The sequence below is a fragment of the Strigops habroptila genome, chromosome 5 (assembly GCF_004027225.2).
Source record: "Strigops habroptila isolate Jane chromosome 5, bStrHab1.2.pri, whole genome shotgun sequence".
NCBI classification, from domain to species: Eukaryota; Metazoa; Chordata; class Aves; order Psittaciformes; family Psittacidae; genus Strigops; species Strigops habroptila.
The window spans coordinates 2,786,789-2,814,495 of record NC_044281.2 but is presented as its reverse complement, the minus strand read 5'-3'; the positions used below and the strand labels follow the sequence as shown (position 1 = coordinate 2,814,495).

Below are 27,707 nucleotides of genomic sequence, written 5' to 3'. Positions count from 1 at the left end.
AAGCTGTGGCTGCCCCATCCCTGGCAGTGTTCAAGGCCAGGTTGGACACAGGGGCTTGGAGCAACCTGCTCTAGTGGAAGGTGTCCCTGCCCGTGGCAGGGGGTTGGAACTGGATGAGCTTTGAGGTCCCTTCCAACACAAACCATCCTATGAACCCAGGAAGCACACACATGGCCACCCCAGCCAGCCTGCCCGGCAGCTGTTAACTCTGAAGCCTAATGGTGGGATCTTAAATGGCACTGGTCACTTTGGTAGGCAGTCCAGGGGTTAATCACCTTCAGGCCTCCATTGGCTCCTGGAAACAGCCAGAGGGTGTCACTCTGTGCGCTTAGGTTAAACCTGGGGGCTCTGCAACATGGTAAAGTCTGATGTAAGCCTCTGAAAGAACTGAGGCCTCTCGGCAGCCCTAACCAGAGACCAAGATGCCATGGTAGGACAAAAAAGGAACTCTGAAACACACTGCCAGAAATTATTTCCATAGTTAGAACAGCAGAAGAGACCTGACCAGCCCCTGTGGGCCCCAAGCACGTGTTGGACCATGCAGTCACAGATGGACCAGGTGGAGACCCCTCACAAAACAGTCTCAGCCCTAGCTGCACCTTTCCACACACACGAGGGGGTGAAAGGCACCCTAATGCTTCTTGCTCCAGCCCTGGCTTGCTTCTGCTTGGATATCTTGTTGCATGTGCAGTCATGAAGGCATGGACACGGTGTAAGAGTAACTACTCATTGGCTAATAGTAGTAAATGTAGTAGTAATGTAGTAAACATGCATAACTTAACCCATCATGCTAAGCACTGGTATGCTGGAGGCAGGGAAACACACACAATGTTTTAAAGGTCCTATGGGAATTATTAGGGATAGTGCTTTGCTGTGGACATCTATTCAAGGCCAAACCTGTGGGAGAGCATGAGGAACAGCTCAAGAGGAACTGGGAGTATGCCAGCAAGCTTCAGCTTTGGGCCCCAAGAACCCATGGTGTACCCATTCTGCTCCTGCTGCTCCAGCTCAGGAGGCTCCCAGCTCTCCCACCCCTTCCATTGACCTTAGGCTGGTAGGAGCAGAGTGGTTTGACAAACCTGATGAAGTAATTGAAGAGAAAAGAGCAGCCCGATAAGGACCTTATGCAATACAAAAGGAAAAATTACCACAGCTCGTCTCACTCGAGCACATTTCCTTCCCCCAGACCAGCAACAGCAACATTTATGGGACGCCCCACCAGTTTTCCCAGCTTCATCCACTCCAGGGTTAGGGGTTTATTGCAGCATCCAGCTGCAGACACGCTTCCAACCCAAACCATTCTATGATTCCTGGCAGGGTTGTCCTCAGCCCCATTCTCTCTGTATGCTGTGCCAGCCAGGCGATAGCTGCTCCAATATCCCCATCCTGCTGCAAGAATTGCTATGACGGTCTCTCGCTACAACGAGCACCTTGGCTGCAATAAAACCAGGCCAGAGCTCTGTTGTCAAAACCACCTAACCCATGGAGCATTCGTGAGGGCTCAGAAACTTGCTGCTAGCACTGTGATTCCCTGCCTGCTGCAGAGATAAACCCAACTCCATAACTAAGATAAGCAGCTGGTGAACTGCATCAGTGTCTTACAATGCATCATGGTCACTCAACATTATCCCATTGGAAGAGGAACCTAAAAGGCAGTTAACAAAAGGTTCATATTAACTATATCTTCAAAAACACCCAAAACTACAATCCTGTACATTTCCTAAAGTAGCTGGTTCCTCTCTACTTAGGGAGGTGCTGTTAAGGTGTATTGGGCGGAGTTATTGCAGCCTGCACAATATAATTTGAAAGCTGCTTAAAGAAAACCCCACACAGCCCTGAGCTGTGCTACAGCAAGAACAGTGCCATCATACTCTGCCAGGCAAGGAGACCTCGCTACCCTAGCAGTGAGGAGAGCCAGCTTCCCATCTTCTTTGCACCCAGGAACCAGCTCCCAAAGGGAGCCATTTCCCCCACTACCAGCTTTATTTGCTCAGTGAGGGACCATGCTGGTGAAAGGTTAAAAGTGGGGCAAAGAGCACGAGTTTTGGGTAGGGTCCCTGTCCAAGGTGAAGCAGGAGAGCTGCAGACCCCCCAGTGCAGCTCAGGGGGGAGATGAGCCTCAGCACTGCAGGGCAGGATGCTTTCACAGGGCTTTGGCCAGAGCAAGTGTGGCTTGGTTGGGTTTTGGAGGGGAACACGCCCTCCCACAGCCACTGCTCTGACTTCCTCCTTTCAGCCCCAGCCGACTGTAAGACAGAAATAGGAAGGAAGGATTGGGGTGCGTTGTACAGCTCCCGATGCCCCCCTGCTTTTCCCAGCCAAGCTTGAGAAGCTGAAACTATCCCTATCCCAGCTGAAGCACAGGACGGAGGAGAGGGCTTGATGCAAGGTGAGTAGAGCATCTCCATCTCCTTGCTTCTGTTCCTTCTTTCTCTGGGGGAGGCAGCCAGGCGACAAGGTGCTTTGGTAGCTCTGGTGTTTCCAGTGAATTTGGTTTATAATTCCTGATCTAACCTCTGGCTACTTAGATGGGCTTTGGGAGCTCGGCATGGTGTCCTTCCCACATGTGGCATGGTGTGGCCGTTGCTTTAAACAGCCTTTGCAAAGGCTGCTTCCCTGGGCTGTAATGGTTTTGGAGGTAGGATTAAGCATGGTAGTTATCGAGGAGAGGGTGTCAGACCCCAGACAACTCCTTCCTCACAACCTCACTAGCCTGGAAAGCAAGCAGAAAGGGTGCAGCGTGCTCCCCTGTCACCCTCACACATGGCACTGGGGAGAGCAGCGCTGCCTGCGTGCCCACCAGCAGCACCAGGCGAGCACCAGGGCTGGGGGCTGTGCTGGTTCCCCTCCCAGGACATCCTTCTTCCTTGTGGGATCCCATAAAGGCACCCACCATCAGCCGCAGGATGTGATGGCTCAGAGGGGAAGAGGGACGTGGCGCGGTGACATGGCGCGAGGGGGGCTTGGTGTGGTGCCACCACCAGCACGGAAGGTGCCTGCATCCCTGGGGGCATGCGAGAAGAGCTGGGAGAAGGGATGAGACCCTCGCTCCTCTCCTCCATCTCTCTGTGTGCTGTACACATGAAATACCCTGCTGACAACCATTGAAAGCAGTGGTGGGGAAGGCAGCAGAGGCTGCAGGCAAGCTAACCCCAGGGATAGCAGGTCCTTCCCAAAATCTCCGTGGCTCTTGGATGCAAGCAGAATGCAAGGCACAGCCCAGAGGTCTAGGAAAGTAGCCTATTATCTATACTGGATGCTTCTTCCCCACAACACAGCCCCAGGTCATGTCCTCCCAGTCAGGCGGGAAGCGAATGTGTGAACACAAGAAGAGGCATTGCACCCTGCAGCCAGCGTGGGTGCTGCTGTGTGGCTCCTGCAAGGTGTGGGAAGGCTTTAAGCAGTGCATTTTGCTGTCACGGCTCTCACATCCTGCCTCACAGATTGGTTTTGCATTTTTTGTGTTCTCATCCTGCTGCTGTTCTGTCACAGGCGATCTCAGCGCCGGAGAGTGTGGTGCAGGGTGATTTATTTCCTCAGAGACAGACATAATCAGGTCATCACAGGGCTGGTGGTGAGAGAGGATCCCTCCTTTTCTCCCAGGAAGCATGAGCTCTGCCAGCTCCAGAGGACAGATTGTGCCCTTGGGCAGATATCTGGGTCCCTGCCCAGGCGCAGGGCTCTGTCCTGCATCTCTGCAAACCCAGCAGCCATCACAGTGTTCCCACTGGGATCAGCCAAGGGGTGATACCCACTGGAGATGAGACACGAGAAATGGCTTCTTTGCTCTTAAAAATCCCAGCCTGGTTTGTGTTGGAAGGGAGCTTAAAGCTCATTGAGTTCCAACCCCCTGCCACGGGCAGGGACACCTTCCACTAGAGCAGGTTGCTCCAAGCCCCTGTGTCCAACCTGGCCTTGAACACTGCCAGGGATGGGGCAGCCACAGCTTCTCTGGGAAAAGTCTGTGCCAGCGCCTCAGCACCCTCACAGGGAAGAGCTTCTGCCTCAGAGCTCATCTCAATCTCCCCTCTGGCAGGTTAAAGCCATTCTCTCTTGTTCTGTCCCTACAGGCCCTTGTCCAAAGCCCCTCTCCAGGTTTCCTGGAGCCCCTTTAGGCACTGGAGCTGCTCTAAGGTGTCCCCTTCAGGAGCCTTCTCTTCTCCAGGCTGCCCCAGCCCAGCTCTCTCAGCCTGGCTCCAGAGCAGAGCTGCTCCAGCCCTCGCAGCAGCTCCGTGGCCTCCTCCGGCCTCGCTCCAACAGCTCGAAATGCCCCAGAAGTCCTGGAATACTGGGCATGAGAGTACATCCTCCCGTTGTACAGGAAAACAGATGTTTAGCAAAGCACTGAAGGGGGTTGTGGCTAACAGACTGCAAGACCTGTCTCTGCTGTCGAACACTCATCTTATTTATAGCAACAGGATTGCGACTAGCATCCACACTTCCCCTTCAGCCCTATTTATACATCCCAACTCTCAACTCCATGCTGCCCAGCAGTGTGCTCCATCCCACTGGATGTTCAGCGCCTTCCCTGAGGCTGCCTTCACATTTTCTGGCTCACAGATCCTTCAGGAGAATCTTGCCCTGCCTGAGCCTTGCCAAGTGTATAATATACAGCAAGTGAGAGATGCTCCACAGGTGGAAAACCCTGGTGGCTTCTGCAGAGGACTCCTGGTGAAGGAGAGCCCCAGTCCCAAGCTGCCCAAGGCACGTGGCACAAAGATCAGAGCTCAGGGCTAAGGAGGACCTTTCTCCCCCCGTGCCACCATGCAGCCCTGGTCAGGTACCAGAGCCTGGTAGCACCATGCCCTGTCCTTAGCTGGGGTGCTTAGTCTCAGCACCTCTCTCCCCAGCCCAGGATGAAGTTGGTTGTAAAGCTCTGCAGTTCTGCTCCTTCATACCAGGGCAGGAGGATGGACTACATGCATCCCCCTGCTCGCCTTAATATGTGAAAAAGAGGAAGAAAACCCAACATCCCAGATGATGCAGAGCACAGCCAGGAGAGGAGTCCCCACCAAGGGAGTTGGAGAAAATGCTGCTGAGGCCTGTGTGTGGGCCCTGCTAATGCAGAGTCAGACCGAAAACCTGCTTTCTCCAGCCCTGAACACCGTAAGGAGGCAAACAAAAGCAGAAGCCTTATTAGTTCTCTTTGAAGGTCACCCTACGTCACATATACACTCAGCCACCCACATACCAGTGAGCAATTTCCCTCCACAGCAAAAGGAAAGAAGTGGTGAGGTTTCTTCTGCTGCTCACCCCTACTACCAGAGTGTGTGGTTTACCTTCTTGCAACAAGAGAAAGAAACGTCTTTGGGGATTAGAAAGGCAAGCAAATCCAGCCCACAAAATGCACCCCGCATTACAAAATTCAACAGCAGCCAGAGCTGGCTTATGTGGAGGTTTCCACTTTATTTCTGGGGTTTGGGAGCTTTCTTATATCAAGTTTTAATTGGAAACTTGCCCCATCCCTGGCAGCGTTCAAGGCCAGGTTGGACACAGGGGCTTGGAGCAAACTGCTCTAGTGGAAGGTGTCCCTGCCCATGGCAGGGGTTGAAACTGGATGAGCTTTAAGGTCCCTTCCAACCCAAACCAGTCTGGGATGCTGTGATTCTGTTTTGTAAGATGGACCTTGGTCCACACCATCGCCTCCCTACACCTTGGCATGGCAGCAGGAATTAAACACTTGGGAACACTGGGCAGGTGGCATGGCAGGAGCTCATCCACCTGCAGGTTTGGTCCCCACAGCCTGTCTGGGAACTTACAGCTTGTAGGAGGGCTGGAGCCTAATTAGGCACATTTGGGAAAAGTCATTGTCTAGCAAGGTGCATCCAGGAGGGTCCAACAAGGACCTAGTGTCCACCCCGCCTTGATAAGAGCTTTTACTCTTAAGTTAAGACCTTTTTCTTTCTTTTTTTGCTTTAAGAGTTTTTACCCATTGTCTGCAAGCTCACACGGTGCTGGCATGATTTGAAGGTGATGCAAATGTGGGGCCAGCTAAGCTCATCAGGAGTGTGTAACATAGAGAGGGAAGGTGCAGCTGGGATGGTAAATGATGCCCTTGAAACTCTTGCCAAGGTGGACTGTGGTGGAGGAGAGGTACTTGTGGAGGGTGTCTTTGTGAAGAAGGGCTCTGTCCACCCATCACAGGGTGCTCTTGGGCCAGACACGGCCGAGAGAGCTCCTGGGCCACATCACTGTGAGGGTTTGGCCGGGTGACCACAGAGGCACCTCTTGCTGCCTGTGGAGCTGTGAAGTGAGCTGGAGCAATGCTGGGGAGGCTGGCTCCAGGGCACAGTGGATTCCCCAAGGCTGCAAACCTTCAGATCCACTTGGCAATGGTTGCAACCAGCCTTAGCGGTCCTGCCACATCTCCAACTCCATACTACATCTGACCACCAAACCTCACCGAAATGACACCCATCGGCCTACTTAGACCTTTCTGCCCTTGGGAGGAGACCAGACCTTCTTTCAAGACTGATCTGTGATTCTGCGATTCTAGATGAGGTCCTCAGTGACATGGTTTGGTGGTGGTCTTGGCAGTGCTGGGGTAATGGTTGGACTTGATGATCTTGAAGGTCTTTTCCAACCTGGTTGATTCTATGATCCTTTGCTTGTCTGGTATCTTACAGAGGCCGATGAGCTAAGAAAGGACATCCAGATGTTTCAGTGCCTTTTGGAGTCTCCCTGTTTTCTCATTCCCATTTCACTGAGCTGTTAATCCAGTAGGTCCACAGGTTGGGGATGGCACATGAAGAAGTTGGCAGGAGCCAGAGAGTGGTTGTTTACTCATACAGGGCTATTTCAAAACCGATGACGTGGGTTTTGGACGTTGTGTCTAATATTGCTAAATAAGGGCAATGTTTGTTGTTTCTTTAGGCTTTCTTATTCCTTTTTCTTCTTTTAACAGATTCCTCTTTTGTCACTTCCCCTTGTGTATCCATGTTGCAAGGCTGGGTTGTGCTCCAGGGTTGTTCTCGGGGAAGGCCTTACGAGAAATGACGGTGTTAATGCACATGATCTCATTGACACCACAGGAAGAACACTGGAATATTGCTTCCCAAGAGTGACTTAGCCGACTTCATGGGTAGCACAAATTTTCTGGGATCAGGAGCTGTGCTTTCAGGCAAGAAGCAAGTAGTGTGAGCAGCTGGGACAAGCACTGTGAGAACGTGCTTGTGAAGAACACGGCCTCTGTCATGCTCTGAAACACTGGTGGAACGTCCTCCTGGGGCCACCATCCTCTGCAGCCACTTTCTGTAGGGTTCAGGTTTCCCTTCCCTGCAGCTACTGTGCACAAGGTGGTCACGGGGATGCTCCTTTGTCTTGCAGAAGATGTTTTGTGACCGCTGCCTCCAGCTGCCGATGGTGACCTGGGTGCTGCTGCTGCTGACCACAGGTGAGCCCAACCTGCCCTTCCTCGCTGCCTTCCTTCCAGCAGCTTATGTGGGCAGTGAAATAGGGAAGGAACCCAAATGCTGCCCAATAGCAGCAGGAACACGGCATTGAGAGGCATGCAAGCACCAGATCCTGTATTTCCCAGGATATGGACTTAACTCAGGCTAGAATCATGGAATCGTAGAATAGTTTGGGTTGGAAGACAAGTTAAAGATTGTCTGGTTCCAACCCCTGCCACGGGCAGGGACACCTTCCACTAGAGCAGGTTGCTCCAAGCCCCTGTGTCCAACCTGGCCTTGAACACTGCCAGGGATGGGGCAGCCACAGCTTCTCTGGGCACCCTGTGCCAGCGCCTCAGCACCCTCACAGGGAAGAGCTTCTGCCTCAGAGCTCATCTCAATCTCCCCTCTGGCAGTTAGTCCAGCTGAGAGACAGCGAGGCAGGTGAGGACCCTGCTGGGGCCTCCAGTGTAGGTTTTATAGGCAAGGTTTGCTCAGGACAACATGAGTGCCCTGTGCTGGGTGTCAGAGCACCCCATGGCTTAGCTGCTACAGACCAGCCTCCCCCAAATGCCCCCCACACCAACTCCATCTTCTCTCTGTTTCAGCCTTTGCCATGGAATGCCCTAAGATCAAGGTGGGGACGTGCAAGGACTGCATCCAGTCCGGTCCTGGCTGTGCCTGGTGCAAGAAGCTGGTAGGTCCATGTAGCCTCTGGTGTGGTCAGCTCTGTGGCAGTGGGATGTCATCCTGCCCACCCAGCTCTGCCTGCAGTGGAGGGGTGGGTTGCATGGTGGGAGAGCTCCATGTCTTACCTGGTGGATGGGGATCTGATGGACAAGTCCCTTTGACCTTCCTTTCTCTATGGAGATGTGGTTTGGGAGGTGGGTCATCTGGTAAGGAGCCTGCTGACCTCCTGCTCCTCTGGTTTTGTTCCCTGCTGATGCTGCAACACGCAGAGCTTCACCAAGGCCGGCGAGCCAGACTCCATCCGCTGCGACACCGTGGAGCAGCTGCTGCAGAGGGGGTGCCCGAGCAGCGACATCGAGTTCCCAGTGAACGACATTACAGCCACACAGAACAGCTCCCTGAGCAGTGACATACAGCTCGCTCCCCAGGAGATGCACCTGAAACTGAGGATAGGTACAGGCTCCCTGGCATTCCCAGTGCCCTTCTGCTCATCCCCAGCCTCAGCTGGGACCACATTTCCTCCTGCTTTCTGTTTCTCTTTCCCTTTCCCCTCCTTTCTCTTTCCCTTTTTCTTTCCTTTCCCCTTTCCTCTTTCCTTTCCTTTCCTTTTTCCTTTCCTTTTCCTTTCCTTTCCTTTCCTTTCCTTTCCTTTCCTTTCCTTTCCTTTCCTTTCCTTTCCTTTCCTTTCCTTTCCTTTCCTTTCCTTTCCTTTCCTTTCCTTTCCTTTCCTTTCCTTTCCTTTCCTTTCCTTTCCTTTCCTTTCCTTTCCTTTCCCTTCTTTCCTTTCCCCTTTCCCTTTCTTTTCTCTTCCTTTCCTTTCTCTTTTCCCTTTCCTTTTCCTTTTTTTTCATTTTCCTTTCCTTCTTTTATTTTCTTTTCCTCTTCCTCCCTCGGATTTCTTTTCCTCTCCTCACAGCCCACGTTTCCTCCCCTTCTCTTCAGCAAGCGAGGAGGATCCCAGTGGGAGTGGGGTGCTGGGACGGGATGTGAGCCCCAGCACAGTGGATGATCCTGCATCCCTGTCCTGCAGGGCAGCCCGCTGTATTCGAGGTGAAATTCCGCCGTGCCATGGGGTACCCCATTGATCTCTACTACCTCATGGACCTTTCCTACTCCATGCTGGATGACCTGGAGAAGGTGAAGAAGCTGGGAGGGGAGCTGCTTAGGGCGCTGGAGAGCACCACCTCTTCTCGCCGCATAGGTGAGCCTGTCTCCAACCCTTGAAGGGCTGTTTGCCACTGGGAAGAGCCATGGAGTGGGATGCAGGCAGCAGGCATTGTGACCCATCCTCTACCAGGCTGCAGAGCATGCCAGGGCAAGGGATGCGGACATGGGGACCAGCAGACTGTCCATGCCTGCTGGTCGCTGCTGCCCCTGACACTGCAGTCTTGGGTGCCCTAGGGTTTGGCTCCTTCGTGGACAAGACTGTGCTGCCCTTTGTGAACACGCACCCCGAGAAGCTAAAGAACCCCTGCCCCTACAAGGACAAGCAGTGCCAACCTCCCTTTGCCTTCAAGCACATCCTCTCCCTGACTGATGATGCTGAGAAGTTCGAGAGCGAAGTGGGGAAGCAGTTCATCTCGGGAAACCTGGATGCACCTGAAGGGGGGCTGGATGCCATGATGCAGGCAGCGGTGTGTGGGGTGAGTCTGTGACCCGTGCTCATGGAAGGTGGCTCTTCCTCTTTCCAGGTGGGCTCTGGAAGCCCGTCATATCTAAGTCTTGATTCAGCAGTGGGGCAGGTTACTTTGGGGGTTACAAGAGAGCATCTTACCCCAAATCTCCTGTAACCTACCTCCCCCCTGCCCATGGTGTGGCTGATGGGACTTGGCCAGGGCCATATCGTGTCCTCCCAGCTCTGCTCAGGGACAGGTCTTCATGCCACTTGCAGGACTTGATAGGCTGGCGCAACGTGACCCGCTTGCTGGTGTATGCCACTGATGATGGCTTCCACTTCGCTGGGGATGGCAAGCTTGCAGCCATCCTGACCCCCAACGACGGCCAGTGCCACTTGGAGGACAACATGTACAAGAAAAGCAACGAGTTTGTAAGTACCAGACAGATGCTCAGCAGCGCTGCACCCTCAGCCCTGCTCCCCCAGGCAGGATAAATAATGTCACACAAAAAGCCCGTTGTTGAGACCACGATGTCACCATAACCACCATCATTTGGGCTGCAAAACCCAAACTGTCCACCCTTCTGCTGGTGGGGCAGATCGTGCTGAGTGTGGCATCCCTCTCCCTACCTAGGACTACCCGTCTGTTGGCCAGCTGGTCCAGAAACTTGCTGAAAACAACATTCAGCCCATTTTTGCTGTCACCAGTAAGGTGGTGGATGTTTACAAGGTAAGGAGACTTCAGATGGTCCAAGGGCCTCCCCAGGAGGACAAAAGCAGCTCTGCATGTCCTTCTGCTGCTGTGGTCCCCCTGTTCTCCACCATCAGCACAGGGAGTCCACTCACCTCTTTGCTCTCTGTTGGCAGAAACTCAGTGAGATGATCCCAAAGTCGGCAGTGGGAGAGCTGAACGAGGACTCCAGCAACATCATTGAACTCATCCAGGTGGCCTACAACGTAAGTGCTAGAGGAGGCTGTGTTTCACCCATCCCAGAGCAGGGAAAGGCTTCCATTGTGTGTCCTCGCTGTGAGAGAGCAGCTGGGACCAGGGCTTTGAGTACAAGACATGCTGAGTCCCTCTGCCCACAGCAAGCAAGAGGTTCCCACCTCTTCAGTGCTGCTGCCTGCCTTTCCAGAACCATCCCAGGCAGCCAAGAGCCCAGGGGTGCTCCCTGCCTCTACCTCCTAGGCTGGAGGGAAACCCTGCCCTGCAGCTCCACACTCCCTTGCTTTGGCCTCCTTTCTGACTGATGGCACTTGCACCACCATTTCCACGCAGAACCTCTCCTCACTGATCATCCTGGACCACTCCACCCTTCCAGACGCCCTTGATGTCAAATATGACTCCTTATGTGCTAAAAGCATAGGCACAGACAAAGCAAGAGGGCAGTGCGACAACATCAAGATCAACGAAGAGGTACATTGTCCTGTAGAGGGAACACCCTGCAACCAGCAGGTCCCGGATGCCCATCCTGTTTAACAACAGGAATCCAGCCTCTTGTTCCAGGCTTCCTGGTCACATTAATTTAATGCCAAGAATGTCCAAAATGCTGCGGGATTCAGCAATCTCTGGTTGCTGAAGCTGCCTTGACGGCCTTTGGCCCTTCCCTTCCTCACTCTGCACTTTCTAGGTCACCTTCAGAGTGAAGGTTACAGCCAAAGAGTGCATCAAAAGCCAGTCCTTCACCATCCGACCCCTGGGCTTCACAGACACCCTCACGGTCCACGTGGAGAGCAAGTGCAGCTGCAACTGCAACGAGCAGCCTGACCCAGCCGCCTGCAGCGGGCAGGGCAGCATTGTCTGTGGCATCTGCAGGTACGTGCTCTCCACACAGAACACTGTTCCGAACGCTGCCAGCGCTGCAGAGCTGCTGGACGGGGCTGTCAGACCAAGCCCAGGGCTTGGCTCTGCAGCTTCGCACCAGTTTTCTCATTCAGAGGGGTGGATTATGTTCATGGAGATGGGGGACACCATGGCTCTCTCCTGTTGGTGGAGCCTCTGCTGGTTTTCTAAGGGCACCCACCCACCACCCAGCCATCCACCCATCTATCCAGCTATGTACCCACCTATGCGATCTATCCATCTATCCATGCACAATCCATCTACCCACCCATCCAACTATCCCCCCATCCACCAAACGACCCACTGAGCAGAGACAGGTCTCTGTGGAAATCACTCTAAATCCCACTCCTGGGTGCAGTTCATGCAGATCTTTAAGGGCACTTCCTGACCCCTTGGTAACAGGGAGCGAAAAAGACTGGATTTCCTCAGGAAATACTCAGATCTCCGTGGCAAGGGTTTGGAAATTATAAATATAACAATACTTTCCAGACAACTGTTGGGTGTTGTAAATAGGACTTGGGGAAAAAGCAGCGTTTGTGAGGTTTCCTCCTAATCAGCCACCCTGCTCCAGCATGGAGTAGCACCAACGTGCCACGGTTGGGTTTTGGTGAGGCTGCCCCATATTTCCTCCGCTTTGGCTGAGGTCTGGGCCCTGCACATGCCCCACAGCACTTCTTGTGGCCGCTGACCTGGGCTCCTCCTCTCCTTTGGTGGCAGCTGCAATCTAGGCTACATAGGGAAGAACTGTGAGTGTGACACGAAAGGCAAGAGCAGCAAGGAGCTGGAGGGCAGCTGCCGGCAGGACAACAGCTCAGTCATCTGCTCGGGGCTGGGGGACTGCGTGTGCGGGCAGTGCCTCTGCCACACCAGCGACGTGCCCGACAAGCAGATCTATGGCACCTTCTGTGAGTGCGACAACGTCAACTGCGAGTTCCACAACGGCCTTCCCTGTGGTGGCAAAGGTGATGTGGCTGTGATGGGTTCTCCACTGGGGCGCTGCTTAGAAAGATTAAACCACAGAACCGTGGAATGATTTGGGTTGGAAGGGGCCTTAAAGCTCATCCAGTGCCAACCCCCTGCCATGGGCAGGGGCACCTTCCACTAGAGCAGGTTGCTCCAAGCCCCTGTGTCCAACCTGGCCTTGAACACTGCCAGGGATGGAGCATTTATCACTTTTGGGCAACCTGTTCCAGCAGGTGCTGATTTCCCTGCCAAAACCCAAATGGGTGGGTTTGAGGGTCCTGGGTCCCATCACACCAGCCTGTAGGACCTTCTCAACCATCCCATTGAGGGTGCAATGGAGAGTGCAGGGTGGGTGATGCTTTCCAAGCATGGGCAGAGGGAGGGTGACCTGGTTTTCTGTAGGATCCTGGTCACATCTGAAAGGTCTTCCCCTGCAGAGCGAGGTAATTGTGACTGTGGGGAGTGCAAGTGCACTCCTGAGTACCAGGGCAGCGCCTGCCAGTGCAAGAAGTCAACAGAAGGCTGCTTGAACCAGCATGGCAACGAGTGCAGCCACCGCGGGACCTGCCACTGCAACCGCTGCCAGTGCTGGGGGGGATACCAGCCCCCCTTCTGCCAGGAGTGCCCCGGCTGCCCCTCGCCCTGCGGCAGATACGTGTGAGTGATGCACATGGGGATGGCACAAGGGGTGGTGGGGAGGCAGGCACAGGAGAGCCGTGCTTGGGCAGAGCCCAGCTGTGGCCAAAGCCAGGGTGAGAGTCTTGTCCCCGCAGAGGTGAGCTGTGGCGACCTGTTTTGCAGCTCCTGTGTGGAGTGCAAGGCCTCCGAGAGCGGCCCCTTCGAGAAGAACTGCTCCCAGGCCTGCCCCAACATCCGTGTGGTCAATAATATAACAGGGGAGAGCAGGCAGTGCAGGGAGAAGGACTCCCAAAACTGCTGGATCTCCTTCCGCATGGTCCAGGAGGATGGCAAGGAGATATACACCGTCAGCGTGGATCCTGAAAAAGGTACCCCTGCCCTGCTGCTCCTGCCCCTCTGCACTGTGGCCTCACCAGGGGCTGCAGCCAGACACCATTTGCCTGCCCCACAGAGTGCCCAAAGCCTCCCAACATCGCGCTGATCGTGGGCAGCACCGTGGCCGGCGTGGCCCTCATCGGCCTGGTGCTCTTGCTGATCTGGCGGCTCCTGATGGAACTGTTTGACCGCCGGGAATACCGCCGGTTCGAAAAGGAGAAGTCCAAGGCCAAGTGGAACGATGTAAGAGAGCCCATCTGTACTGCTGGGGTGTGCCAGGGCGCTCGTGTTCATGTGGTTGGGACATCTGGAAGGGACATCCTCTCCAGAGGTAGCCATGGCAGACCTGAACCCTCCCCAGTGGCCAGTGTCTCAGACTGGATGGGTTTGCAGGGTGCTAAAGCAGCCTGTGGGCTTTTCTGCCAATGCTGTCTGCACTGTTGAGGTTGGGATGTAGGTGGGATGGGCAACACTTCACCAACAACATGGGCCTCTCACCTTTCTCCCTCCAGGCTGATAACCCCCTCTTCAAGAGTGCCACAACCACAGTTGTGAACCCCAGGTTCAATGACCAGTGAAGCTGAGCAACACCCGGTGGCGCTGGGACCCGCTCTGAAATATGGAAAAGCCAAGCTAAGGGAATCTCAGACCTCCTCTTCTTTATCCTGTTCGTTTATTCCCTTCTTCCAGGAGGCCACCAGCACACCAGGCACTGGCTGAGGGGCTGCACCATGCCTGTGTCCTGGTGCAGTTGGGTTAGTGGACCTGGGAGAAGGGAACAAACACAGCTTTGCCACTGATGGGACTGCAGAGCAGGTCCCACCAGCGGGCACACGCAATGGCTCCTGTGCCTCGTTACTGCCTCGCTCAGCTCTTGATGACCTTTACCTTCTGGCAGGACTTTCAGACTCCAAAACCAGCCAAGTGCACAGAGTGCTTCCAGCATTGATTTGGAGCTGGAATTACAAACCTGCCATTTCCTTTGAGCTCTAGCAGGATCTGTTCCCACACTGCTCCATGCCTTCCGCTGCTGCGCTGGTCCCCAGTGCTGTGCTTGCACTCGTGTCTGAAGCACTCCCTGCTGAGTTGGACATGGAGGGTCCTGCAGGCTGGTGGTCTGCTCTGGAGGTTTCAGTGAGGTGATGGGCCCTAAGGGCCAGCGAGCACCTGTACCCAGACATGAAGAGCAGCTGGGCAACATGCACTGGATCTTTTGTTGCTTCCCTCTCAGACCTACCTTGGACAAGCTTCTACTTGGGCTCCTGCAAGCTTGGCTTACCTCTGCATCACAAGGACTCAAAGGAGCAACTGTTTGAACTATGAAACATGGGTGCTGAGCACATGAAAGTGTCTGAGTTTGGCCACAGGGTGAGATCTTTTCCCTGCTCTATGAGTGCATCAGACACGCTGAGGGCCAGTTGTGTGAAAGACACAGAGCATGTGCAGCTCAGCACTTGCACAGCAGCTAATTGCTCTTACACTGGGGGGTCATTCCTGTGAAATAGCGGTACAATTCCATATTTCCTTTGAGTTTGGGAATAATTTGCATACAGCTGTGTTGTGTCCCATCTTCATTTGCTCTGTGAAGAGGTTTAACGTAAATAAAAACTAATATATAAAGTAAATACATCTGTCCTGGTAAGAATCAAATGCAAGGGCAGCAACTGAAGTATTCATTGGAGACACTTCAGCGAAACCCTGTCATTGCTGCCAGCAGCTCCCATCCATAGATAGTGTGCCTGGGAAAGATGCTGGCCAGAGAAACAAACTGTCTTCTACACTCATTTGCCACCTACATCCCCTGCAAACCAAAAGTGACTCACTAAATGGTGCAGACCAGGTCTTGGATGCAATGCCCATTGCTGGGGACCCAGGCAGAGGCTGTTACTTGAATGTGAAGAGACTGTCCATCCTCTCAGCAGCCACAGGTTTTAGTGCTGGTGTAGTGTGTGAACAACCACATACATGCTTTGGGGGGCAACTGGAGAAAATTAGATCCAGGATTGTTCCAAAAGTATATGCTAGAGCACATGCAAATCAGCAGTATGGTCTAGGACACCCTGACCAGTTCAAGTGGCCATTCTGCTGGCTGGGAGGGGACACAGTCATAGAATCATGGAATCCTAGAATGGTTTGTGTTGGAAGGGACCTTAAAGCTCCTCCAGTTCCCACCCGGACACCTTCCACTAGAGCAGGTTGCTCCAAGCCCCTGTGTCCAACCTGGCCTTGAACACTGCCAGGGATGGGGCAGCCACAGCTTCTCTGGGCACCCTGTGCCAGCGCCTCAGCACCCTCACAGGGAAGAACTTCTGCCTTATATCTAACTGAACTTCCTCTATTTCAGTTTGAACCCATCACCCCTCATCCTATCGCTACAGTCCCTGATGAAGAGTCCCCCTATTTCTGCACACAAAACCCATGACACAGCACATCACTCGAGACAAGGCTGAGATGAGGCAGATACATCTGAACCCCTGCAGATGCTCTCTGGGCACTCTGTGCCCCGATGGGCTCCTCTCACTCAGAGGAGCCACCACCTCTCCCAAGGGAGCAGGAGGCAGAGGAACTGCAGGAGCTGCAAGGCCACATCCGAAAGAAACAACATCCATGCCTTCACTTTTATTACAACCAGGAGCTCCCCTTACATTTAAGGCACTTGTATGCCAAAGGGAAGATTTCCAATATTCTTCAGATAATGGGACCAGCCCCACGAGTTTTCCCCGCAGAAGCCCAAGTCCCGAGCCAGCCGCTTTATGAGGAGGTAGGTGCCCCCCAGTCCTGCTGCCCCGAGGACAAACAGCCCTCGATTAATTATCTGCAAGTGCAAAGAGAAACCCCAGCATCATCCAGAGGTTTGCTCCTACCTGTGGCACCAAAGTCTTCACACCTCTCCCACCACCAAAGCAGGATGCTCAGGAGGGTCATGGCATGGGGAGGAAGGACCAGCACCACCACTGACCGACCTTTTTCTGCCATTTCCAGCGCTGAACTGCCTCATGGTAGCGAATCCTGGTGAAGGTCACCTGGAAGGTTTAGCAGGAGCCCGTGACCACCTTGAAGCCAGCCACAGGAGGAGGTGGTGGCAGCTCAGGCAGCGCTGGCCTTACCATGGTGTACAGGGGGACGATGGTGGAAGGCATGAGGGCATGAAGGAAGTTGTCTACGTGCTTCCGGAAGATGAACCACGTTGAATTCACGTGCTCACGCATCTGTGACACCAACAGACATCCCTTTGCAGGGCATCTCTTCAAGCTGTTGTGCTGCCTGCAGAGAGCAGAGCCTCCCAGCCCCAGGGGCATTCCCAAGGAGCTCTCAGGCTCAAGTCCACCACATGAGAACCCAACCAGAGTCTTGCCAGAGACCCTGCCTGCCGTGTGCATTCTGTTAGGACAAGAGTGTCACCATGTGCATGGCCCACAGAGCTGCAAGTCTACGTGTAGCTTGCCTACCTCTACATAGTTGTACATGGCTAAATCTGAGATGGCATGGTCATCTGGCACCCTCAGCCTGGAGAACTCGGGGAGGCAGGCACCTAGGAGAAGAAAGCAGCAGCTCATGGGCAGCTCCTTAGCAGAGCATCCAGCAGGGATCCTCCTCTGCTCTTGGTCTCCTCACTCACCAAAGTCATTATGGAACTGGTCCATTAATTCGTCAAAGACCAAACAATCCTCAAAGCCCTGGGAGGAAGATTAGAGGGTGAATAGGCAGAAGGAACCATGCGTTCACAAGGAGTGCTCTCATGGATGCTTAGCTAATGCAGTTGTTTGCATGTGCAGGGTCTCACTGACCACAGCTTCAGAGCAGGAGCCTTACTCCAGGCCACTCTGCCAGGGGTCTTGCAGAGAAATCCAGGGGGTTGCCTTTTCCAGCAGCCTGGGACTGCCCTGCTGGACCCCACTTTCATGCAGTCCTCTGCCCCATGGCAAGGCAGCACAATCACCCCATCCCTTCTCCTCCCCGACAGACAACCAGGTCCTAGTGAGCAGCCAAGTGCATGAGGGGAGCTCAATACCTGCCAATGCAGAGGACATCAGACTGTGGGACAGGCCAGCCCGGGAACTCTATGGAGCTACACTCTAAACCCAGGCATTTCTGGGTGAGAAGAGTGGGGACCCAAGTGATACAAGTGAACTTACTGCGTTCATGCCCTGCCCGTAGAAGGGCACAACAGCATGGGCAGCATCTCCCATCAGCACACACCGGGAACCAAGGTGGTAGGAAGAGCACTTCACAGATATCATGGCCTGGGCTGGCAGCAAAAAGTAATCCTGCTTCAGCTCTTGCCTTCAGGCAAAACAACAGATACTTCACTTGTGGGACCAAAGAGACAAGAAGAGCAAGTCATAGAATCATAGAATGGTTTGGGTTGGAAAGGACCTTAAGACCAAGGCAGGGACACCTTCCACTAGACCACATCACCCAAGGCTCTGTCCTGCCGTGGATGTAGATGTCATGCCACATCCGAGCTCAGGAAGGCAGGGCAGTGTCAGCATTGGGATGCAAAACCCAAGGCTATTCACTAGGCTATTTGTGCTGGGAAAAAGGTGGAAGCCAGAAAACTTATTTCATTAACTTCCCACTATAGACCAAGTATTTTGTCTGCAGGTTTTACACTCTTCACACAACTTGACCATGAGTGAGTGTCATTGACATCTCAGTCCCATTACAGTGGGCAGTGGCGGATGTCAGTCACTGTAGGAGGGATATCCTGGAAGATATCCAAGTTTCTAAGGATACAGACTTCTGTAAGAGGAAAGGAAACTGCCTAACACATCTGAGACCTTTTGTATCAGCTGGGGAGGCTTCCCTCTTTGCAGGGCAATGAGGACATGCTGAACAGAGCCTTGTCCATTAGAACATGTGCTGGAACGGCTGGGTTTGGTCCCCAGTGCCACCAGGGCCCGCAGGAGGAGTGGGATGCTCTGGCTCCATGCTGCTGCCCTGGTGCCATTGGCCCAGCAGCAAGAAGGTCCCCACTGCTGCTGGGCACTCTTTTGTCCAGCCACAGCCAGTAAGGACCAGCACTTGTTTACTTGGCAGAGCCCAAGTCCAGCTCTTCTATCTGTTAGCTAAAACCTCAACACTGGCACAAGCAGCTGTCCGAACAGCCAGACCACCTCCAGGCTGCTGGAAACCCTCACTTTGAGCCACTGTGCTCACCCACCTCTAACACCCAAACCCCATGTTATGACCAGCTAAGCCACCCCTTGAGTTCAGATCCTTGCACAGCAATATGAAAGCAGCAGGAGGTGATTTGCTCTTTGCTCCCACAGTGGCCAGGCCTGGGCTGTGCCTCCAAGGAACAGAGCAGTGCTTCAGTGTGACTCCAACAGAAACTGCAGTGGGATCATAGACTGGTTTGGGTTGGAAAGGACCTTAAAGCTCATCCATTGCCAACCCCCTGCTGTTGGCAGGGACAGGGGCAGGGACAGGGACACCTTCCACAAGACCAGGTTGCTCCAAGCAACAGGGCGAGGAAGAACTTCTGCCTAAGATCTCATCTCAATCTCCCCTCTTTCAGCTTAAATTCATTAAAATGGGATAGATCCGTGTCCTGCTTCAGTGCAGACACAATGTGGACCTACAGGCCATGGGGATCCACCCCAACAGCATTCACCACCCCATCACCAGGACCCTGAGGCTGGGTGGGGATGTGCCCCCTGGCTTCACAGCACGGTGCTGATGAGTGGGAAGGGGAGATGGGAACACTTACTCTCCAATGAGGGGTATGGCATCTGGGAAGTAGGTCTGGAAAAACCCCAGCACTTGCTCTCCCGTTGTGAGCTTCTCAAATTCCTCAAAGGGCATGAAGAGCGTGCAGGTGAATGACTTGTCCTGTTAGCCAGGGAAGGGGGTCAGAAAGAAGCCCAGAGGCCATAGAGAGCACCTGGAGCAGCAGCTCAGCGCCCAGCCTGTCACCCAACAATCATACCCCATGTCCCATAGTGGGCTTATACACCCTGGGGACAGGCAGTGGGGAGGAAGGACAGGGAGCGTGTGATGGCCACCATGGGTCTGGCACAGTGCCCTGGTGCTCCCATATTTAGTTCATAACATTCAGAGAGCTGGTTTGGGGGGTTTGGGTGGACTCGGGTGCGTGGCAGAGAGAGGCGCACAGGTACCCGCTTGGCGCTGAGGCAGAGATGGCCTTGGGGGTCCTGTCCTGCACCCCTCCCAAGACCCAAGGGGTCTGAGGGTCCCTCCTGGCACCTTGTCATCCCTCCCAGCCCCTGCCACCACAACCAGTTTATCCCCACAAGCTCCATCCCATGCCCCACGTGAGCATGGCCACGGGTTATCACCATGTTGGGCAGCGCGATCATCATGAAGGTGTTTCTCGGCCAGATATGGAGGTAGTTTGGTTCCATGGCGAACTGAAAGAGAAGGAAAATCACCCGATGTGTCCCTGCCCTGCTCAGCTTCCCCAGCCCAGCCTCTGGTTTCCTTCCACACCAGCACACCAGTTGCCATCCTTTGTACCTACATCCATAGGGTCCCTTTCTGGAACCTGATGCTTCTGGGAGACAGAAGAAGAGGAAAAGGCAGGAAAGATGAGCAAAAGTCTGCCAGTTTGCAATCACTGAGGTGCTCACAGACGCATTCCTGTATCCCCAGGACCTCTCAGAGCTAGAGTTAACCACTCCGGAGCAGGGTACCAAGACATGGGCCCCACCCCTAGGATGGGAGGAGTTTTCTGCCTTTTCCTAGGGCAGTTTTAATCCCTTGACTGAGCCCCAGGGGAGAGATTAGTTTCTCTAGAGCTGCTGTAGCAGAGCCACCGTAAGAGGGGAGCAGCCCCTGGGACAGGTACACTTACATCTCCATCCTTGGGAGGGATGCTCAGCTCCATATACCCATGGGGAATGTACTCATGACTGTAGTTAAAACGCGTTTGCCTCATGAACTGCTTTCTGACTGTTGAGAAGGCTCCATCGCATCCCACAATGAGATCGTATGCCACTTCCAAGGGTTGCTGGTCAGATCTGAAAGCAAGAAAGCCCCTTGGATCAATGCTGCTGTGATACCAGGCCAGCTCAGCACTGCTGGGGCACAGCGGTTCTGCCCTTTGCAAAATGCCAAGGTCACCTCCAGTGTTCTAAATCTTGTAAGGGGGATTGGCTTCACTGACTGGGAAGCTGAGTATTAGGATAAAGAAGTATCCTACAGGTTATCAAAAGCACAGCTTTGCCATATCTACCCAAGAATGCAACAGGCACTGCTGGCTCAGTGCTGCTATTCCATAGAGCTACATCCCCAGGCACGAACACAGCTATGAAACCAGGTCATTGAGGAGAAGCTCCCTATAACCCGGCTTCAGTGCGTGCTTGAGCTCAGAACCCCCCCGTGTGCTGGGCTGCGCTCCCAGAGCGCGAGCAGCAGGTCAGGGAGGGGATTCTGCCCCTCTGCTGTGCCCTGGGGAGACCCCCCCTGCAGTCCTGATCTAGCTCTGGGGCAACAGCACAAGAGGGACGTGGAGCTGTTGAAGTGAGTTCAGGGGAGGCCACAGAGATGCTGCAAGGGCTGGAGCAGCTCTGCTCTGGAGCCAGGCTGAGAGAGCTGGGCTGGGGCAGCCTGGAGAAGAGAAGGCTCCTGAAGGGGAGACCTTAGAGCAGCTCTCAGTGCCTAAAGGGGCTCCAGGAAACCTGGAGAGGGGCTTTGGACAAGCGCCTGTAGGGACAGGCCAAGGGGAATGGCTTTAACCTACCAGAGGGGAGATTGAGATGAGCTCTGAGGCAGCTCTTCCCTGTGAGGGTGCTGAGGCGCTGGCACAGACTTTTCCCAGAGAAGCTGTGGCTGCCCCATCCCTGGCAGTGTTCAAGGCCAGGTTGGACACAGGGGCTTGGAGCAACCTGCTCTAGTGGAAGGTGTCCCTGCCCGTGGCAGGGGTTTGGAACTGGATCAGATATAAGGTCCCTTCCAACACAAACCAGTCTGGGATTCTATATGATTAGCTGCCCTCCCTGATGAGTGACCTGTCCCTGTAAATGAGCACTATGGAGACTGGCCCATCATTCCCTGCGCTCAGCAGTGTCCCCATCCTGCTGCCAAGCTGCTGGGGGTTAGAGAGTTGCTTCAATTCTTGTCAGCCTCGCCATGAACCCTGCTGTCACATCTGCCTTTTCCAAAGCTGACACAGTCTTGCCCCCTCTGTAATCACAAACCGGTTTCAAACTAAGATTGCTCAATTGTTTGAGGTTGTAGGAATGATTAAGCAGGAGCTCACTGACCACAACACTCCATCCCAGGCTGTGCAGGGATTACCTTTTGATGGTTAACGTCCCCAGCTCTGCGTTGCACCCCAGGAGCTTGTGTCCAAAGTACAGTTTAGTGTTGGAGTACTTCTCAGCAGCTGTGGAAATACAACTAAACGTAGAGGCTTGTACCATGGCCCCTACCAAACAAGTTCCAAGGGATCCATAAATTACATGGACTATGCCATTACAGCAAGTTTCCAACCATTGTATTTCAGGATGGGATGAGGTGCCTGTAGTCAGTGGGAAATTTGGCCTGTCCTGATGATATACTTTACCACACTGCTCCAATTTCTATGTCTCTGTACAATTGGGGTTGCAGGAAACTTGGCAAGGCTCAGAAGCTGTCTCCTGCTTTGGTGGGTGAAGCTCTGGGGCAGAATCCCATGCCAGGAGCCATGAAATGGAGACAACCCCTGCTCAAGGGTGAATGCAGGAGAGCTGCGTGTGCAGAAAGGGGAAGGACCTGTTCGAATATCCTTTTGTGTCAGACAAGCAGAGATTTTCTCCTCACAAACACAGCTAGATCCCGATTGTGCTTTCTGAGCCCCAGGTTATGCAGAACTCACAAAGAGCCTGGGGCCCAAAGTCTCCTGTTCATGGGGCAAAGCCTAAATCCTGGGTGAACAGGGTGGGAAAGTGCATGCAAACAGAGCTGGCAACCTACCTGTCAGCAGCTCTCTGTTCAGGTTTGCTCTGTCCACGGAGAGGATGTACTGCAAGGCAAGCAAACACCATGTTCCGAAGGCATTGCTGAAGGATGCTCTGCATGGCAGATGAGGAATGCCACTCCTTCTAAACAGCCCCACCAAAACCAGGGGGTCATGGAACCCCCTTCCTGCTCACAGCATCCTTCCTAGGAGCGTGAGCCCCCCGTCCATCACACAGAGGTACAGACATCATCAAAGACATCTCCAGAGCGACAGCACAAGACCAGTACCTGGTTCTTCTTCCCATAGGGAATAGAATACTTCTTCCCTGAAGGTGTGTGTATCCTCCTTGCCCGCATGGGAATGCCTGTGGACACAATCTGAAATGGAAGGGAATACAACCCAGCCCTCTGGCCAAACTGGAGCTGCCAAGGGGAGGGCACAAGTCACCAAGGGCCATGCCCCCTCCTCACACCACACTCTAGGTGGAATGGGATGCTCTCTGCTTATCCAGGTTACTGGGGATGATTTTACAGGGCTGACAATTCCAAGTCCCTACATTTTCCTGAGGTTACTTACAAGCTCATTCTCATAAAAGTCAGAGGAGTTCTGAATCAAGTGTGCTGTGCAACAGTGGAGTGATGGATTTCAGGGGTCAGCCCAAAGCTCAAAGTTTTGGGGGAAAATACAAATCTGGGCATGTCAGTGGGGAAACCAGCCCCATTGATTGCATCCTGCTCATACTCTTCTGGGAGTCATAGAATCACGGAATGGTTTGGGTTGGAAGGGACCTCAAAGCTCATCCAGTCCCAACCCCCTGCCACGGGCAGGGACACCTTCCACTAGAGCAGGTTGCTCCAAGCCCCTGTGTCCAACCTGGCCTTGAACACTGCCAGGGATGGGGCAGCCACAGCTTCTCTGGGAAAAGTCTGTGCCAGCGCCTCAGCACCCTCACAGGGAAGAGCTTCTGCCTAAGAGCTCATCTCAATCTCCCCTCTGGCAGGTTCAAGCCATTCCCCCTTGTCCTGTCCCTACAGGCCCTTGTCCAAAGCCCCTCTCCAGGTTTCTTGTAGCCCTCTGCCATAACTAGAGCCCAGGGTTGGGTGCTGTCCCCAGGCTGGGCTGCTCAGGTACCTGCTCCTCCATGCCCACAGCTCGCAGGGCTTGTCGTCCTCGGTGGGACAGGGCCAAGTTAATGCTTCTGCCACGGGTAAAGCTGGCCACCCGGATATCTGTGCGGGAGAAGCAGTTGGTTACGGAGACACTGATACTTACAGCATCTCCTGAAGTCCCTTCAGCAACAGCAGCAGGGCAGGGGGGGTCCCTGTGCCACCACTTTGTGTGCAGAGAGGGGCACGTTCAGCTGTTGGGAAGGCAGCTGAGCAGCTTCAAGGGCTGCTTCCTCCCTGCCACCTCCAGCCTGTAAAAAGTGCTGCAAAGGGAATGCTGGATCCCAACAGCTCCCTGTATTGTTGGAGGACAAAATCATCACTAAAAGCTGCTTCTCCTCTCAGTGGAGAGAGGTGAGCAGTGAATGCCTGGCAGCTTCTGCCGAGACCCATCTCTGGTCACATGGAGATGTCTCAACATTGGCCTGTTCCTTCTCTGAATGGCCTCACTCAGTGTTGTCTATCCAGTGCGTGCAGCAGAGAGCTTTCAGGGTTGCATCTCAGCGCAAGCCATGGGCCGAACACTGGAGCAGGGTGGTAAAATCCATCTGACTCAGGAGGCAGCTAAGAGCAACCAGAAGCTTTTTCAACGTGTGACACTTCTGGCATATACAGCATCCAGCAAAGAGTTTAACAGTTAAACCATGGTGAGTGTCACCTTCCACGGTGCCATTCTCACCTTTCAAGCCTCTTGGCATTGCCATCTCTGCCCAGGTTCAACAGCACTGTGCTGTAACTCTTCATGCAGAGAACAACTTCCAAAGATGAGAATTTGAATCAATATTTAAGCCAAGAACATAAAAAGGCATCATTGAAGAGTGGGTTCCCTCAACACAAACCAACATAGTTCAGGTAAATGCTCCTCCCCACCAGAGAAACTAAAGGGAAGAGTGAAAAGGATATTGTTCAAGTGCCACACTTTTGGATCTCATTGTCTTCCTGCAGTTTCAGTGAGCTCACACAGTTCCTCTTTTGCTTCTTCAAAAACTGTAACCAGCAGAGGGACAGGAACGCATTAATAAAGCAGCAATGATCAGGCTGAACTTACCTTCTCTGGCTTCATAAACATCAACGTGGAAACCTCGTCTAGCAAAGAAACAGGCATTTAATGCACCCACCTACAAGAGAAGGATCAAGAAATGCAGATGAAGTGTTTCACTAGCAGCTATATTACACATCACTACTGAGATGCATAAAGGGAAAGCAGCAGGCGGGGGATACAGCTCAGTATATAAGGAAAACCCTTTGATCAAGAGCCTTAGAGGACTTCTTCCAGGAGAGAAGTGCTCTGGCACCCCTGCTGTGCCTGCAGAGCCTCCAAGGCAAGAGTCATCCGTCAAAACTCATCATACAAAGTCACACCAAGTTCAGGGCTTGCTTATACACAGTGATTAATTGCAGTAGAGCTAAGCCCTTCACCCAGACACAACAGGAGGTGGACAGTGCCTGCTTCTCTCCAAACTAGATTTATTTTCCTGGATGGAATTCAGGGTGCTGCAGCATTCCCTTGGGAACACAGCAGGGGAAGCTAGATCTGTGTGAAAGCAAGATGTCACCTTTAAAAGGACCTCACACTTGTGTCCTGCTTGTTATTTAAATGGATGGTTGTCTTTTGGGGTTTTGTTGCCATCATTAATCATTGTCAGAACTACAGATTCTTGTGTCATCACTCCTTCCCAGCAGCAGGGGAACAAGAAGCTAACAGCCAAAAGGTCAAAAGACAGAGTTAAGTGCTGCAATACTCCATGCTGTCCTTTAAAATCAGATGACTCTGCAAGTAGCAAGGTAGGAAAATCCCTCCCAAACAGAAACGGGCAGAGGGAGGCATTTCCTCTTAGCCTAGCGTTTACCAACTCTCAGTCCTCACAGAGCATTTCACCTTAGTGACTTGGTTAAAGCCAGAAGCAGCCGAGGGGCAGAGGATCTGGCAGGCCAAGAGAGGACTGTGATTTAGTCTACCTGGGCACTACCTGCCAAAGCTCTTCCTCTGACAAAAGGACTCATAATGGCAGGATTTCCCCCAATGACTCTGTGATGTATTTGCACACACCATTCAAGCCAAGTGCCACGCACAGCCACGCACTGCATCTCTGGGATATCTCAGCAGCAAAGCTTTCCCTCGAGGCGAAGAGATGTTCTCCTCCTACAAAGTCCCACAAAGCTGCTCAAATGAGCCTCGCTGCCTCCAACCAAGCCCTCCATAAGACCCCATCATCTGACATTCACAGCCCATCCAATGCTTTCACAGCTCTAGCTTGTGTGCAATCACACAGCGGCTAAATCAAGTTTCCTACCAGACCACCACCGACAATGGCGACTCTTTTCTCTCGTGGATCACTGGTCTCCATCGCTGGGGCACCCCCAGGTTGCAGGTTCTTAGTGCTATGTCCCTGCTCCCTGTCCTGCTGTGCTGTCCTCACCAGTGGGGAGGAGAAGGGGAAGGACATGGGCGGCTGAGTCACGTTTGGGTTCTTCTCCCCTGGTTCCTATTAAAGTTTAACTCCCAGCACAGAGGCTGTCAGTGGGTCAGCCTGGCCATGGGGACAGGTTCCTCAGGTGAAGGGATGTGAATGTGGAGTTATTCAGCCACGCTGTGAATGCTTTAAAGCAGTTTTCTCTTGAAAATTGAAGCAATTCTGCAGTCCTCAAGGGCTTCCTGATGAAACGCACAGAGAGCATGAGCAGAACTTGCATCTTCTGGGCTTCTGCTGGTGCTTTGCTGGGCTGCAAGTGCAGGGGATGATGTGGAGTAACTCCTGGAGCCCGAGGGACACTGCCCAAGGGTGGGATATGGAACACTCTGCTTGCCCAGGGGCCCGATCCCCTCTTCCAGAATCACACAAGGAAGCTGTGTGTGGCTTCAGCACATTGGGGTGTGATGGTGAGCAGAGGGTCCAGGCATAACATGCAGAAGGACTTGGATGAGGCTATGAGGAGACACGTCTCTGTGCACCGTTCCACATGCCTGTCCTTGGGAGGGAATGCTCTGCTGAGCCAATACTGCCCTTAGTAAGCTTTTAAAAGGGAGGAGCCAATTACAGCCTACACACAACAGTTAAACAGCAGCCAGTGAAAACATACACATTAAATACACTAAATACACTAACTACCATTTACTGCTAAACCTGCAATGCACAGCCCGAAACGCCAGATTTGGCCCAAAGGAGCAAGGCCAAATCCACGCACAAGCACAGCATCACTCTCCACTGCACATCCTGGTTCCCAGTGCAGCAAGGGATGGCTGCTCCTGAGGGGATAAGGAGCAAGCACCACACCATAGTCCCAACCTGTGGTACCACACAAGGAGAGGACATGAAGAACAGGGTCAACAGCAGCCCCAGCCCCAAGCTTAAAAGGGACTTCTGGCCTCTGGGGGGGGGCAGGAGTCCCTGATGGGGCTGGTTGGGGTTGTTAGAGGCTGCTACTGCCCGTAGGCCCTGGGCATTGCATCTGGATGTGTCTCTACTGAAGACCCTCCATCGGGTTTCTCTGATCTATGCAGCAGTGAGTTGATACACACTGCCTGTTTGACTCACACACACCCCCAGCAAAGAAAACAGAGCAGACAGGGCAAAGGGCAAGGTAAGTTTGGTGTAGTAAATAGATTATTCCTTTGGGGTTATCTTCATATTAGAGTCACTCACAAACTGCACCAGGCAAAACCAACGTAAAGATGTTCTCCACTTTACACACAGGAGAAGGTGGGAAGACACTGAGAAAGTGCTACTAATTCATGGGTTATCTTTCTGTATTAACCACCACCAGGCTGCTGAGAGCATGAAAAAGTATTGCATGATTAGAGCTCTCAGTGGGCCTTCCAATGAGTCCTAGGTGAAACCAAAGATAACAGGAGAGTATGGACTCAGATTAAAGGCTGCCCTATGAAAACCAGTGGGAAAAGTAAAGAGGGGAAAAGCTGATTTATGTTGCTTAAGCAAAAGACATGCCAATATCCAAGGAAGAACCACAAGATTTTATTTTTTGTTTTTAAATCAAGTCTAAACCCTGATTATATGAGGGAAAGATTGAGAAATAATGAAACAAATATACACAATTCCAAGCTGCTTAAGTTACCTTCCAATAGCTCTTTGAGAAGAAAGCCTTGGCTAGCTTTGTAAAT

General features: G+C 53.1%; 2 protein-coding genes across 3 annotated transcripts; one reads left to right on the top strand and one right to left on the bottom strand.

Annotated features, from left to right (window-relative positions):
• Positions 1-309: 309 nt before the first annotated feature.
• On the bottom strand, positions 310-26,036 carry KMO (kynurenine 3-monooxygenase). Of its 2 annotated transcripts, XM_030487280.1 has the most exons (15): positions 25,882-26,027; positions 24,636-24,705; positions 23,553-23,650; positions 22,709-22,798; positions 22,436-22,484; positions 21,779-21,866; positions 20,334-20,499; positions 19,819-19,890; positions 19,230-19,351; positions 17,653-17,800; positions 17,136-17,193; positions 16,966-17,048; positions 16,624-16,725; positions 16,480-16,539; positions 16,121-16,331 (listed from the first exon to the last, which is right to left on the bottom strand). In XM_030487280.1, exons 1-15 carry the CDS (start codon positions 25,933-25,935, stop codon positions 16,164-16,166), a joined length of 1,428 nt encoding a protein of 475 aa, XP_030343140.1. In that variant the 5' UTR covers positions 25,936-26,027; the 3' UTR covers positions 16,121-16,163. The 2 variants fall into 2 exon arrangements, with proteins under 2 accessions (XP_030343141.1, XP_030343140.1); XM_030487281.1 differs by lacking the exons at positions 16,121-16,331; positions 16,480-16,539; positions 16,624-16,725 and adding an exon at positions 310-320 and having other exon boundaries at positions 16,935-17,048; positions 25,882-26,036.
• On the top strand, positions 2,248-15,141 carry ITGB2 (integrin subunit beta 2). The gene is made up of 16 exons (XM_030487279.1): positions 2,248-2,389; positions 7,327-7,393; positions 8,000-8,088; positions 8,351-8,534; positions 9,112-9,282; positions 9,483-9,724; positions 9,973-10,128; positions 10,331-10,426; positions 10,564-10,653; positions 10,976-11,113; positions 11,328-11,512; positions 12,257-12,501; positions 12,940-13,159; positions 13,304-13,509; positions 13,593-13,759; positions 14,029-15,141. The coding sequence occupies exons 2-16, from the start codon at positions 7,330-7,332 to the stop codon at positions 14,092-14,094; spliced, it is 2,319 nt and encodes a 772-aa protein (XP_030343139.1). The 5' UTR covers positions 2,248-2,389; positions 7,327-7,329; the 3' UTR covers positions 14,095-15,141.
• Positions 26,037-27,707: the final 1,671 nt, after the last annotated feature.